The sequence below is a fragment of the Bolinopsis microptera genome, chromosome 1 (assembly GCF_026151205.1).
Source record: "Bolinopsis microptera isolate Bmic1 chromosome 1, MBARI_Bmic_1.0, whole genome shotgun sequence".
Classification (NCBI taxonomy): Eukaryota; Metazoa; Ctenophora; class Tentaculata; order Lobata; family Bolinopsidae; genus Bolinopsis; species Bolinopsis microptera.
The window spans coordinates 24,850,182-24,864,267 of NC_087072.1; the positions used below are offsets into that span (position 1 = coordinate 24,850,182).

The 14,086-nt window shown below is 37.5% G+C and overlaps 1 protein-coding gene across 1 annotated transcript; it reads left to right on the plus strand.

Moving 5' to 3' along the window:
* The first annotated feature begins 3,488 nt into the window (after positions 1 to 3,488).
* Positions 3,489 to 9,097, plus strand: LOC134819435 (uncharacterized). Its single transcript, XM_063829386.1, has 2 exons — positions 3,489 to 3,596; positions 3,715 to 9,097. The coding sequence occupies exon 2, from the start codon at positions 4,021 to 4,023 to the stop codon at positions 8,956 to 8,958; it is 4,938 nt and encodes a 1,645-aa protein (XP_063685456.1). The 5' UTR covers positions 3,489 to 3,596; positions 3,715 to 4,020; the 3' UTR covers positions 8,959 to 9,097.
* The last annotated feature ends 4,989 nt before the right edge of the window (positions 9,098 to 14,086 follow it).

Genomic DNA, 14,086 nt, shown 5'->3' on the forward strand with positions numbered 1-14,086 from the left:
TCAATTAAACGGTAGTTTTATTTGTCTCTCGAAATTTATCAAATTTATAACAAGCAAATTTAATAGTTAATAATAGTGAATGGTATGGAGCCTTAGCTACTCCCTAGACTCGACTTTGAACCCTGAACCTTTTGTGCAGAAGACGGATGTTCTAACCACTAGGCTACCTAACAGTTGTTATATCTTAAAGGGTGAAAATGTGGTTCAGATACTGTAGCTATTGCTTAAATGTCAGAAAATTGATGATAAGACTTGTAATTTCCAGGAGGTCGAGCGATGGTAACCCTACACCACATTTCGTTATGTCACCCTCTGCTTATTTGGAGTGGTGACTGGACCGGGGTAAATCGTGAAGAATCATTTGACCAGTAATCAAATAACAGGAACCTGCTTGGCAACCGTTTAATCTGACTTTAGATCCTTTAGACAGGATTATTGAATTATTCATCATGACGTTCTGACGGGTAATCAAGTGACTCCTGTCACGTGATCTCGAGGTTCAATAACATTCATGTCACATGATGCTTAAGCTAAACACGTGACCGGTAATCAAGTGACAGGAACCTGCTTGGCAACCGTTTAATCAGACTTTAGATCCTTTAGTCGGGATTATTGAATTATTCATCATGACGTTCTGACGGGTAATCAAGTGACTCCTGTCACGTGATCTCGAGGTTCAATAACATTCATGTCACATGATGCTTAAGCTAAACACGTGACCGGTAATCAAGTGACAGGAACCTGCTTGGCAACCGTTTAATCAGACTTTAGATCCTTTAGTCGGGATTATTAATTTATTCATCATGACGTTCTGACTCCTTATTGGTCAATCAAATGTCACGTGACCTTGACATTTGATTGACGAGCTTGTCACGTGGTTACATGACATGTGATCTGTCACGTGACCTTTGTGACGTGCTGTCACGTGACCTGAGGGCGTGCTGTGAGTGGCTGGGTGCCACTTGATGGCGGGCCTTCATACATTCCCTTCTACTATCAGCCAACAGTAAGACACTTTTATATTTGAACATAATAAAATATAAATTTAGTATAAAATATCATAAATTAATATTATAGGTATGTTAAAATTGAAATGGAATATGCTATTTAAAACATCAATAATCTACTGACCAGAGCAATCCATACGTTATATTTAATTCGATAACATGATAACATCTCAAATAAACTTATTTGATATATGCAAAGTAGATATAGCTTATATCGTTGCAAAGTATGACCAAATATAGCCGTGATAAAACTAGGTCAAAAACTTCTAAAACAATTTTAAAGGCATAAATAATTTTTAAACATGTAAAAATTAAAACAATTTATTAAACGAATAAAACAATTTAAAACAATCTAAAAATATATAAAATGTAGCACTTGAGTTTAACTTAGAGTTTAACTTAGCTTAACTTTAATCCATACATCCATACTATTAATCTAACGATATAGGAAAAAAGTTAATCGGAGAATTTACCAAACTGTACACATCCAACATTCAACCTTTTACCACCCCTGTTCCACTTAGCAAGAGTGTCAGTCCAGTCTGTGTGGAACTGAAGGTGGACGTCATCTTTAGTTGCTCCATAAAATGTAAATCGCTCTTTTTCTGCCCCGTCTTGTACAGTTTCAAGGGGACATTTCAGAAAATCATCAGTTACAGTAGAAGGAATTGTATTGTTCCAGCTCCATTCGAGCCCATGACTGCCACTTTGATTTAAGTTAACGGTGTACACTTTACTTGAATTACAAGTACTCCTGCACAAAATTCTAAATTTCATGACGATTCCTGTACCGTTATTTACAGTACCGGCATAAACAGTATCTGTGATGTAATGGTTAACGGGTTTCCAAGTGGTTAATAACGGAGCTGATATGGGTTCAATGTATCCGAGGACTTTGCACTTGTCGTTTAACATGGAGATGTAGTCAGCACCAAGCTTGTACGGTTTCAACGTCTGACACAGTTCAGTCACTGTTTCTTGCGTTGGTTTATTCTCATTGATCCAAGCTATCATGATCTCTGAGTAGATAAAATGCTGTGAAGGTGTGTCAAATAATCTCTGAACATCTATGATCTGGTCTTTGTTCATCTTCTTCCAAAGCTTTCCTTGGAGTATGGTATCACTTAGGCAAATTAATCCTTTAAGAAGGGAATGTGAAGTATTGTAAGGGGACTGAGCTTGTAAAAACATTGAATGAAGCTTTTCCTTATAACATACATAATCTCTGGGTGCGAGACTTGCAACAGAAGTGCAATCGATTCTTGTAATCAAGTTTCGGAAATGTTTCTCAGAGAATTTCTTAAGTTCGTCAAAATTATTACAAAGCAGTGGAAGTACAATTGAAATATTGTTTTCCGAAATAATATCACAAAGCAAATCATCAAAATTGCTCATGAAGCCTTTTGTTTCAAGAAAAAATCTCAAGAAATCCAATTGATTAGCTTCAGAGTCGGTGTTGAAAAGATTAATAACAGCATTGGGGCCAACCATTTTTAGATAAGTAATAACATGAGAAAATGCATCAGTAGGTAGCTTTATTCCACAAAGTCTCGCAAATTTAGACACACTGTTGCATATTTTGTACATCTCAAGGACATTCTCCTCACTGAAATTGTTCTCAATCCAATCCAGGCACTGCAAGTAAATCTCGTTGATACCAAACTGAACACTGAACTTCATGAGATCCAGGATATTGTCCATGTTAAGAGCAACCTCAGCTCCGTGAAGAACTAGGAGACAGTCCTGTACGTGAGTGTAGTTGTCTAGGAAGAGTTCGTTGTCCTTAGCAACTAGTTGCAGTAGAATATCACTGTGTTGACATAACACTGCTCCACTGCATTCTATAACTTCACTTTTTGTCACCACTTTCACTGTGTGGTTTATCTTATTCTCTTTTTTCAGAAGGTGGGTGAAATCTGTTCTAAAGTTTAGCTTCACGACCATGTCTGCTGAGATAGACTTATTAGGTTAAACCGAAATTTATATGGTAAAATTACTGGTGTTCCAGAATTAGGTGAATTTTATTGAAAATCATGCCGGAAAAGCAGGCCAAAGAAAAGCATTTTTCATTTATGTAGTTGGAACAGTAAACTCGAATCACTAAAACAATATCTACAACTGTAGATTATCAAACGATTATCAAACTTGTGACAAATTTTTAAACATCATCAATTAATATTACAGGCATGTTAAAATTGAAATAGAATATATTATATTATTTAAAATATCATTCATCTGCTCTCCAGAACAATCCATACGTTAGATTTGATTCGATAACATAATATCTCAAATACTGCTATTTGATAGATGCAAAGTAGATATAAATTACATCGTTGCAAATTATGGCCAAATATAGCAAGGATAAAATTAGGTTAAAAATATTTAAAACATTTTAAAAATCGTAAATAATTTTGAAACGTGTACAACAATCTATTAAACAAATTAACAATTTAAAACGATAGGTATAAAATGTTAGACTTAGCAGAATACTAATCATTATATATTCATAGTATGAGAACCGGTTGAAGTTTGTAGAAAGAAGATTAAGTTTGTAGAAAGAAGATTTATGTTATTGTAGAGTATCAACCGGTACGTATTCCTTTAAACTATATATTTACAATGATCTATATACTATTATATATTTACAATGGATAATTGGAACATTGAATGTTTATATTATTGGTGTAATAAATCCTATTTATTACAGGTTCTGTTTCTATTACCAACCCAGCGAGTTTCTCTTGTAACAGTGGTAGCAGTTCAGTTAACTTGTGAGAGACGACAGATCCACCGAAGAAGAACCAGAGGAAAGGAGAGAAAAGGTAATTGGAAGAAATTGTTATAGACTGTTCAGTTAATTTAAAGAAGAAGAGACTAACTAGAAAGTATATACGAAGTATTGAAGTGTTGAAAGTAATTTAGATTTAAAACTCGTGTTAGTTAGTTATAGTCAGTGTACATTTGTTTGTGTCAGTGTTTTGTGTTTGTAGTAATTTTCACATTCATTCACATTATGAGCGAGAGGATACCGAATCTAGAGGATGACAGCGACTACAGCCGTTGGAAGAAAGCAGTCAAAGTGTGGCAGTTGGGAACAACAGCAAAGAAAACTCAACAAGCCAGCCGTCTGATTGGATTCATGAATGGAAGAGCGTATGAAGCAGCACTACAAATAGCACCAGCAGAGTTAGGAGATGAAACCGGAGTTGATAAGCTGATAACAGAGCTGGATTCTCTGTTTCTTAAAGACGCCACACACAATCTGTTCATGGCAATTGAAGATTTCGAACACTATAAGAGACCAGAAGGTGTAGCAATGGACCTGTATGTGCGAGACTTTGAACAGAAAAGAAAGAAGATAGACCAACTGAGAGGACAAGTAGTGTACGAGGATGGAGTGTTAGCGTATAAACTTCTCAATCAAGCAAACCTTAACCCGGACCAGAAACGGCTTGTTAAAGCAACAATAACAAAGCTAGACTATAAAATGATGGTCCAATCGTTGAAGCAGACATTTGGAGATGAAGTACCATTTGAAAGTCCTACCCGGATAGAAACTGTTATTAAGGAAGAACAGGGCATCATGTTTACAGACCAAAGAAGTCGAAATAGCAGCAGTGCCAGTGGAGAAACTGCACAAAGTGAAGATGAGGGTGTTCTTTACAATACCGGAAGGCCGTTCAGGGGGAAAGGAAAGTTCAGAAAGTATGGAAATGGCAATAATAACCGAACAAATCAAACCAACCAAAACTACCAGGGTTGTTATATTTGCAAAAATCCAAACCATCGTGTAGCAAACTGCCCTCATAATTCTTATAACAAGACAGAAGATCAAAGAAATACTTACAGGACAGAAGGTCAAAGAAATACTTATAAGACAGATGGTCAAAGAAAAAGGTATACATACCTGGCTGATATGACGAGCGAAGTAGTTCTACCTGAAAGAGACGAACAGTATACATACTTCATCGGAGAAACTGTAAACAAAGGTTTACTAGACACAGGTGCGTCTGCAACGGTATGTGGACAAAAGTGGCTAGAAGTCTACACAGAGTCACTCACAGGGGAAGAAGCGAGAAAGTTAAAGACAAAGAACAGTAAAGCAACATTTCGCTTTGGAGATGGTGAAAGCGTGGTGGCTAGAAAGCTTGTAACCTTACCTGTGAAAATGTTTGGTAAGAACATAGTGATTAGAACACATGTTGTCGACACAGACATTCCGTTACTGCTGTCAAAACAAACCATGAATGAACACAGGTTTGTCATCGATGTAGGAAAGAAGAAAGTGTATGCTCACGGCGGAGAAGAACCAATCCTAGACACAGCTTCAGGACACATGGTGGTGTCAATCGGGAGAGGAGAGGATTCAAGAGATGTACCGCCACATGCACAGGAAATGACATTCCTGGTTGATGTGAATGATGCAAAGAAAACAGCACAGCACTTGCACAGATATTTTGCTCATGGATCAGCAAAGAAGATAGGAGAGTGGGTTAAATCCAGCGAAGTAGAAAACAGCAAAGAAATCATCCGAGAGTTGGAACAGTATGAAGCGAAGTGTGAGTTTTGTATAAAACACAAAACTAGAGAGGCTCCGAAAAGAAAGGTAGCAATACCTAGCGGAAACGTCTTCAATGAGGTGATTGCGATGGACTTAAAGAAACTAGGTTGTGGCGTTTGGATCATCCACATCATAGACACAGTCACAAGATATACAGTCGCAGCCTCGTTAACTACAAAAACAGGAAAAGAGATAGTCCAACTGATCTTCAAACATTGGATCAGCATTTTTGGACGACCAGGGACCATAATGAGTGATAACGGAGGAGAGTTCATTAATACTGATTTCCTGGAAATGTGTTCGATGTGCTCTATTAACTTTAAGACATCACCAGCAGCATCACCATGGTGCAACGGGATGGTCGAGAGGCATCACTCAATGTTGTCTAATATGATAGACGGAGTGATAGAAGAACAGAAACCATCTTATTGCAACTTAGAGATAGCAATAGGGTGGTCCTGTAATGCGAAGAACTCACTGAATAATGTTTTTGGTTTCACACCATACCAACTAGTGTTTGGTAGAAATCCCACAGTGCCTTCAGTCATGAACCAAGAGAATCTGCCAAGCTTGAACAACAAAACAGCAAGCAAAGTTGTTGCAGATAACTTGAACGCACTAGAGGAAGCGAGACGACAGTTTGTGAAACTCGAAAACTCAGAGAAACTGAAAAAGGTACTAAGAGAGCGAGTGTTCACCAGGAACAACGCTAGGTACACATCTGGAGATATCGTGTACTATAAGAAGGACAAAGAATTCTTAGGACCAGCACATGTAGTGGGACAACAGGCAAACTCCGTATTGATCAAGCATGGTGGAGCACTAATAAGAGTCAACCCCTGTAAAGTAGTACTGAAACAGACAGCGGATGATCAAGTGAATAAGGCGAGAGCTGGAGGAAAAGACCCTTATGATAAAGATGATGAAGACACTGACAAGGACACTGAAGAAGAGCTGACAAAGACTCGTAGCATGCGTGCTGGCGGGATTGCAGTTGATAAAGAACCCCGCACAAAGGCAAAGACCCGTGGTACTGACGGGAGCGGGAGGGTTGAAGAGTTGAACCAACCTAGTGATGATGAAGAAGAGCTGACAAAGACTCGTAGCATGCGTGCTGGCGGGATTGCAGTTGATAAAGAACCCCGCACAAAGGCAAAGACCCGTGGTACTGACGGGAGCGGGAGGGTTAGAGAGTTGAATCAACCTAGTGATGACGAAGAAGAGCTGACAAAGACTCGTAGCACGCGTGCTGGCGGGATTGCAGTTGATAAAGAACCCCGCAGAAAGGCAAAGACCCGTGGTACAGACGGGAGCGGGAGGATTGTAGGACTCCAAATGGGAGTGGAACAAAGGAATGTCACACGTGGGATCCGTAGACAAGGCGGAAGTCGTCTTTATGGAGAGATAATATTGAGCGACCGTGAGGAATCTGAAGGTACAGAAGAACCAGAGGAAAGCGACTGTGAGGAATCGGGAGATACAGAGGATCCTGTAGTGCAGGTGTTGAATGAAACTGAAGACAACACTATTAGTCGCGTGGTTGAAGAGAACTTGCCCAGTGTAGAGCCAGTGAAGATTGAAGAAGACTGGACCAATGTAGAACCGGTGAAGAATGGAGCTCTCAATCTCAAGAAGGATGATATAGTGAGATTTAGAGGCCAAGAAACCGAAGACTGGACAAAAGGACTCGTGACAAGTCGGGCAGGAAAATCGACAGGTCAGTACAAGAATGAGTATAACTTGGAGATAGAAGACGAAGAAAAAACCCTGGCCGTGGACTTAGACGGGATGACAGTGGAAAGACTCATGTTTTTGGAAGACGAAGAAGAGGACAGTGATGAGGAACTACTTTTCATAGAAGAAGACAGATTTGTATTTAGTGTGAGCAAGGTGTTCACAGAAGATCATGGCGTAAAAGAAGCTAAAGAATTAGAGTTGTTAAAGTTTCGTGAGTTTGGAGTCTATGAAGAAGTAAGAGATGTGGGACAACCGTCAGTATCGTCTCGTTGGATAGTGACAAAGCGTAAAGAGAAAGTACGTGCGAGACTAGTTGCTAGGGGTTACGAAGAGAATTATCCCAGAGCTGACGCCCCGACATCAAACAAGACGAGTTTGAGATTACTGTTTGCAATAGCCGCAAGTGCAAGATGGAGTCTAGAGTCGCTAGATGTTACTGCAGCTTTTTTACAATCGGATGAAATGACTCGTGAGGTGTATTTGAAACCACCTGCTGATATCAGAAAGCAGGGTGTGATGTGGAGGTTAAAGAAACCGGTGTACGGTTTAGGAGATGCTGCCAGAAGATGGTACATAACGCTGAGCAAGTATCTAACAGAGAGAGGATGCACCATGTCTGTGCTAGACAAGTGTGTATTCAGATATGTGAGGAATGATAAGCTACACGGGATTGTTCTTACTCATGTAGATGATTTGTTGTATGCAGGAACACCGACTTTTCATCGAGAGATTATTGACAGAGTGAGACGAGATTTTAAAATCTCGAGGATCCACGCAGGAGTTTTCACATATTTAGGATGGAACGTGAAGCAAGACACAGAAAAGGGTGTAATTCGTATCGATCAGAGAGGATATGGACAGAGCATCACAACAACAGAGCTGTCGATTGAACGGAAGAAACAGCCAGAGTCGAAGCTGACAGAAGAAGAAAAGAAAGTGTACCAGAAACAACTCGGGAGAATGTTGTGGCTTAGTGGCCAAACCCGTCCAGATTTGAGCTTTGATACACTGGAGCTGTCTACGTACAGCAGTAATGCTTGTGTCAAGCATGTGAAGGTGTTGAACAAAGTTACTAAGAAGATCGCAGGAGGACCAAAATCACTGTGTTTCAAAGGCTTGGATCTGCAGAGAGACAACATTTCGATCACATTCTACACTGATGCTAGTGTTGGAAACACGTTCACAGAGAACGGAAGACAGACACAGAGTGGGAGAGGTTACCTTGTTTTTCTAACTAACGGAAAAACGGCTAACTTAATCGACTGGAGTTCTAGGAAGATAAAACGTGTCGTGCACTCGGCGTTTGGAGCCGAAACTCTAGCTTGCATAGATGCCATGGGAGCTGCAATCTATGTCCGACAAATACTGTCAGAGATACTGTACGGAGATCCGAAGAGTGAAGTCATACCAATCAAAGGTTTCGCTGATTCTAAACAGTTACATGATCACGTTCATACATCGAAGCAGTGTGAAGAAAAGAGACTGAGACTCGACCTAGCAGAACTTCAACAAGCACTCTCCAACAAGACACTGAAGTCATTAACATGGATACCTACTGACATCATGTTGGCAGATTGTTTAACAAAGAAAGATGCAAACTGCGAGCAGTTGTGCACTGTGATCGAGAGAGGAGAGTTTCTGGAGAGAGATTAACTATGTTTGTTTGAATAATTTATTATTTTTTTTAGCGTTTTTTAACTTGTTAGTTACTTTTTTCCCTGACTACACGTTTTGAATAACGTATATTTTGGTGATTACACGTATTGAATATGATTTTATTACGTGATTACACGTTTTGAGTAGCTTACTTACCTTATATTACTCATATTACGAGTATAGTTTACCTTACCGTATATAATTTCGATTAGAATAATGTTGCAAAATCACCATTTCTACCCTAACATTTCACAATGACATTCATTCGAATTAGTATGTTAGTACATGTCAGTACAAGTAGTTTCACAGTTCATGGTACTAGTGTGGTTTATGTGACAGTAGTAATGTTCGTATAGAGTGTTACACTGAGACTGTGACATGAGTTGTGACAGATTATATTTAGTTACGATATGAAAGAGGTGAAAAGATTGGTTATTTACTGTGAATTTACCAGTAGATATTGTTAATCACACGTTTGCTACGTGTATGGCAGTCAAAATTTTCTGTCTGAGAGATTGGGACATTTTCTTTGTTTGAAGTAACTAACGACTAGCAATTTTCTAATATTGGATTGTGAAAAGTTGAAATATTTTTACCGCGCACGCGCGTTCTTTTAAGCAATTTGTAGAATTTAGGATGACTACGTGTCAAGTGTTTTTAAGTGTTTTTAAAGAGCTTCGAGCTATTTTCAAAAGTTTTTAAATAGGGGGGAATGTTAGACTTAGCAGAATACTAATCATTATATATTCATAGTATGAGAACCGGTTGAAGTTTGTAGAAAGAAGATTAAGTTTGTAGAAAGAAGATTTATGTTATTGTAGAGTATCAACCGGTACGTATTCCTTTAAACTATATATTTACAATGATCTATATACTATTATATATTTACAATGGATAATTGGAACATTGAATGTTTATATTATTGGTGTAATAAATCCTATTTATTACAGGTTCTGTTTCTATTACCAACCCAGCGAGTTTCTCTTGTAACATAAAACATACTACTTAAATTCCAAACATCATATTGTTATGATTTTAGGCAGTTGAAAATGCACATTCTAATAATATGTTGATTGTCTACCTTATAAATCTCAACACCTCATCAAATTTAAGTTTTATCAAACTGAATACATCCAACTCTCAACTTCTTATCGCCATTACTCCATTTAGCAAAGGTGTCAGACCAGTCTGTATGGAACTGAAGATGAACGTCTTTATCGGTAGCTCCATAGAACTGAAGTCTCTCCTTTGGTACTGTGCCTCCTTTTGTATCCTTGGGGCACCTCAGAAAATCTTCAGTTAGTGTCGTAGGTGGTGTCTCGGAGTACCCCCCGGAGTACCACGACCAGTTCAGCTGTGGTGCGCACATTTTATTTGAAGGTTCCTCGAACCGGACACGGTACTGAGAGCCTGTATCGCAGCCGTTTCTACACAATATTCTTAGCTGGATGTAAAATGTGGCACTTGAAGAGTCGTAATAAGAAGCTTCTATAACATGGTTAGGCTTTTTCCAGTTCTTAAGTAATGGAGGTGGTATTGGTTCAGAATACCCGAGAGCTTTGTATTTATCGTTCAGCATTGTAATGTAATCAGCATCAAACTGGCAAGGTATCAATGACCCAGTTATGTTATGAAACACATCCCCATCTGGCATTTTCTCAGTAACCCAAGCAATCATTATTTCAGAGTAAACAAAGTGTTGCGACGGGGAGTCAAACAACTTCTGTGAGTCTTTCAACTGGTCAGGAGTCATGCCTTTCCAAAGCTTGTCCCTCACAATAGCATCAGCGAGACAGGTAGCAACCATTGGGATGTACTCGGGAACATTGCAAAAGATGGACTCTGAATGCAAATAGATCGACAACACCTCGTCTTTAAATGTTGTATGATCATTAATTATTTTCGTATCACTTTTAACCATAGCAGCAGAAGAATTTATTTTTGCAACTACACTGCGGAGACTTTTTAGGGGTAGTCTGCTAAGTTTATCAACATTTTTACAGATAATTGGAAGAACAATCCCAACATTTGTATATGAAATTGCTTCCTGAAACAAATCAACAAAAGGAACGATCAATCCACGTGTTTCTAATATGAAACTCATGAATTCAATCTGTTTATCATGATCTGGATCACTCTTTAACTCAAAAAGATCTTGAACAGCACCAGGACCAACCATTTTGAGGTAAATAACTATGGAGGTAAAAACATCCGCCGGTAAAGTCCAATCACATAGTTTGGCAAACTTTGATACACTATTGCAAAGCTGGAAAATTTCCGGAACGTTTTCTACACTTAGATTGTTCTCAATCCAATCCAGGCACTGCAGGTAAATCTCGTTGATACCAAACTGTACACTGAACTTCATGAGATCCAGGATATTGTCCATGTTAAGAGCAACCTCAGCTCCGTGAAGAACTAGGAGACAGTCCTGTACGTGAGTGTAGTTGTCTAGGAAGAGTTCGTTGTCCTTAGCAACTAGTTGCAGTAGAATATCACTGTGTTGACATAACACTGCTCCACTGCATTCTATAACTTCACTTTTTGTCACCACTTTCACTGTGTGGTTTATCTTATTCTCTTTGTTCAGAAGGTGGGTGAAGTCTGTTCTAAAGTTTAGCTTCACGACCATGTCTGCTGAGATAAACTTATTAGGATATAAAATATATAGGATTCTATTAGAGCAAAACGTCGAATTTCTGACCTGCAAACTCCAGATCAAATGAAAATCATCAAAATTTCAGATTTTTGCAAAAAATCTCGAAATTGTTATTGTAAAATTACTGGGGTTTCGGAATAAGATGAATTTTTTTTAAATCATGCCGGATCTTAAATGTTAGTGACAATTAAGTGGCGGGAAGCAGTCAACTTTGTTAAACTGCGAAAACGTCTGCTCTGTAGATTATCAAAAGATTTTCAAAGCTTGTGACAAAGTATTGTGAATCAGTTAAAGTTTGTTTCTAGATCATCCAACAGTGAGACACTTTTATATTTGAACATAAATTTAGTATAAAATATCATCAATTAATATTATAGGTATGTTAAAATTGAAATAGAATATATTTAAAACATCATTCATCTGCTCTCCAGAACAATCCAAACGTGAAACATTCAACAACATATTAATATCTCAATTACCTCTATTTGATTAATTCATTTAAGTAGGTAGAGTTTACATCGCTGCAAAGTATGGCCAAATATAACCGGGTTAAAACTAGGTTACAAATATTTAAAGCAATTTTAAAATCGTAAATAATTTTAAAATATGTAAACCAATCTATTTAATTAAAAAAATAAACAATATAAAACGATACTTGAATTTCAAACTTAGAATAGCTCGATATACTACATCATATTGCTATAATTTTAGGCAGTGAAAAATGCACATTCTAATAATATGTTGATTGTCTACTGTCTAAATCTCAACACTTCATAGTGTGGTAAGACTCATTTTAACAGCGTGTATATTGATCAAATACAAGCGCGCTAGCTGCTAGCATTTAATTTTAAATCAAATTTATTCGGATATATATTTATTGATTATGTATTGAATTGGTGATAAATAATAAAATTGTCTTTTCTCAAATTGTCTTTTTTCATCAAATTTAAGTTTTATCGAACTGTACACATCCGACTCTCAACTTCTTATCGCCATTACTCCATTTACTCTGTAGATTATCAAAAGATTTTCAAAGCTTGTGACAAAGTATTGTGAATCAATTAAAGTTTGTTTCTAGATCATCCAACAGTGAGGCACTTTTATATTTAAACATAAATTTAGTATAAAATATCATCAATTAATATTATAGGTATGTTAAAATTGAAATAGAATATATTTAAAACATCATTTATCTGCTCTCCAGAACAATCCAAACGTGAAACGTTCAACAACATAATATCTCAATTACCTCTATTTGATTAATTCATTTAAGTAGGTAGAGTTTACATCGTTGCAAAGTATGGCCAAATATAGCCGGGTTAAAACTAGGTTACAAATATTTAAAACAATTTTAAAATCTTAAATAATTTTAAAATATGTAAACCAATCTATTTAATTAAACAAATAAACAATTTAAAACGATACTTAAATTTCAAACTTTGAATAACTCTATGTACTACATCATATTGTTATGATTTTAGGCAGTGAAAAATGCACATTCTAATAATATGTTGATTGTCTACCTTATAAATCTTGAACACTTCATCAAATTTAAGTTTTATCAAACTGTATACATCCGACTCTCAACTTCTTATCGCCATTACTCCATTTAGCAAAGGTGTCAGACCAGTCTGTATGGAACTGAAGATGAACGTCTTTATCGGTAACTCCATAAAACTGAAGTCTCTCCTTTGGTACTGTGCCTTCTTTTGTATCCTTGGGGCACCTCAGAAAATCTTCAGTTAGTGTCGTTGGTGGTAAACGAATGCTATTGTACCAGCTCCAATTATGTAGTGGTGCACACATTTCATTTGAGGGCCCCTCAAATAGGACATGATACCAAGGGCCTGCATTGCAGTCGTTTCTACACAAGATTCTTAGCTTGATGATAAAATGTTTGGAACTTGTATAAGAGTAATATAAACTTTCTATAACATGGTTAGGCCTTTTCCAATTCTTCAGTAAAGGAGCTGGTATTGGTTCAGAATACCCGAGAGCTTTGTACTTATCGTTCAGCATTGCAATGTAATCAGCATCAAACTGGCAAGGTATCAATGACCCAGTTATGTTATGAAACACATCCTCATCTGGCATTTTCTCAGTAACCCAAGCAATCATTATTTCAGAGTAAATAAAGTGTTGCGAAGGGGTGTCAAACAACTTCTGTGAGTCTTTCAACTGGTCAGGAGTCATGTTCTTCCAAAGCTTGTCCCTCACAATAGCATCAGCGAGACAGGTAGCACCCATTGGGATGTACTGGGGAACATTGCAAAATATGGACTCTGAATGCAAATAGATCGACAACACCTCGTCTTTAAATGTTGTATGATCATTAATTATTTTCGTATCACTTTTAGCAGCAGAAGAATTTATTTTTGCCACTACACTGCGGAGACTTTTTAGGGGTAGTCTGCTAAGTTTATCAACATTTTTACAGAGAATTGGAAGAACAATCCCAACATTTGT

Bases quoted from the DNA above. Each gene is read 5' to 3' on its own strand.
- LOC134819435 (XM_063829386.1), top strand. From the start codon at position 4,021: ATGAGCGAGAGGATACCGAATCTAGAGGATGACAGCGACTACAGCCGT.